Source organism: Vigna unguiculata, chromosome 5 (assembly GCF_037176805.1).
Source record: "Vigna unguiculata cultivar grain cowpea cultivar isolate G323 ecotype 2 chromosome 5, ASM3717680v1, whole genome shotgun sequence".
Classification (NCBI taxonomy): Eukaryota; Viridiplantae; Streptophyta; class Magnoliopsida; order Fabales; family Fabaceae; genus Vigna; species Vigna unguiculata.
In genome coordinates this window covers 26357721-26358490 of record NC_140796.1, presented here as the reverse complement: position 1 = coordinate 26358490, position 770 = coordinate 26357721, and the positions used below count along the sequence as shown (strand labels likewise).

At 53.0% G+C, this 770-nt stretch overlaps 1 protein-coding gene across 1 annotated transcript; it reads right to left on the bottom strand.

Annotated features, from left to right (window-relative positions):
- LOC146886295 (uncharacterized) lies at positions 1–432 on the bottom strand. Its single transcript, XM_085673380.1, has one exon. It carries the CDS (start codon positions 430–432, stop codon positions 1–3), a length of 432 nt encoding a protein of 143 aa, XP_085529506.1.
- Between the last annotated feature and the right edge of the window lie 338 nt (positions 433–770).

Here is a 770-nt window from a genome sequence, read left to right as displayed (position 1 = left end):
TTACGCGCCACTCTGAATCTCCCTCACCACCCCCTGAGGAGATACCAACTCGAGCTCCTCTGAATCGGGAAACAACAACCTCTTCTCCCGGCAGTCTATAAGAATGCAGTTGGCAGAGAGTGAATCCATCCCTAGGATCACTTCCAACTCTTGGAGAGGTAGACATATCAGATTCACCCTATATTTGCGTCTTTCCACCTCCACAGGACACCTAGCACACAAGGACGACGTCCTGACCAAACCCGATGTCAGAGTAGATACCACAAGTTCACACTGCAGCTTACACACCGACAGACCCAACTTTTTCACACAAGCATCTGACACAAAGGAGTGTGTCACTCCAAAATCATATAACACGCAACATCTCATCCCAGAAATCACACAATAACCCATAACGAGGTTACCTGAACCTGCCGCCTCTGCTCCGGTCATGGCGTAGACTCTGCCCGTCGCCTCAGTCCTGTTGCCTTTATCTCTCCGCTGGTGCTGGTGAGGAGTCTAAACTGGAAGGCGTGCAGCTGCCCTAGCAAGAGCGGGACAATCCTTCCCAAAGTGACCCTCCTTGCCAAAGTTGTTGCATCTGTGGTAACCCTCCATGCGTGGGCAAGCGCTCCTCAGGTGTGGGCCCCCACATATGTAACACTGCACTCGACCCTACTAGGGAGGAAGACCCCTAGACCCCTGAGGCTGATGGGGAGGTCTATCATATGGTCTCCTCCGCTCGTCGTGTCTGGGCTTGGACCTAGATGGTCCACCAATCCTCTGAGGCT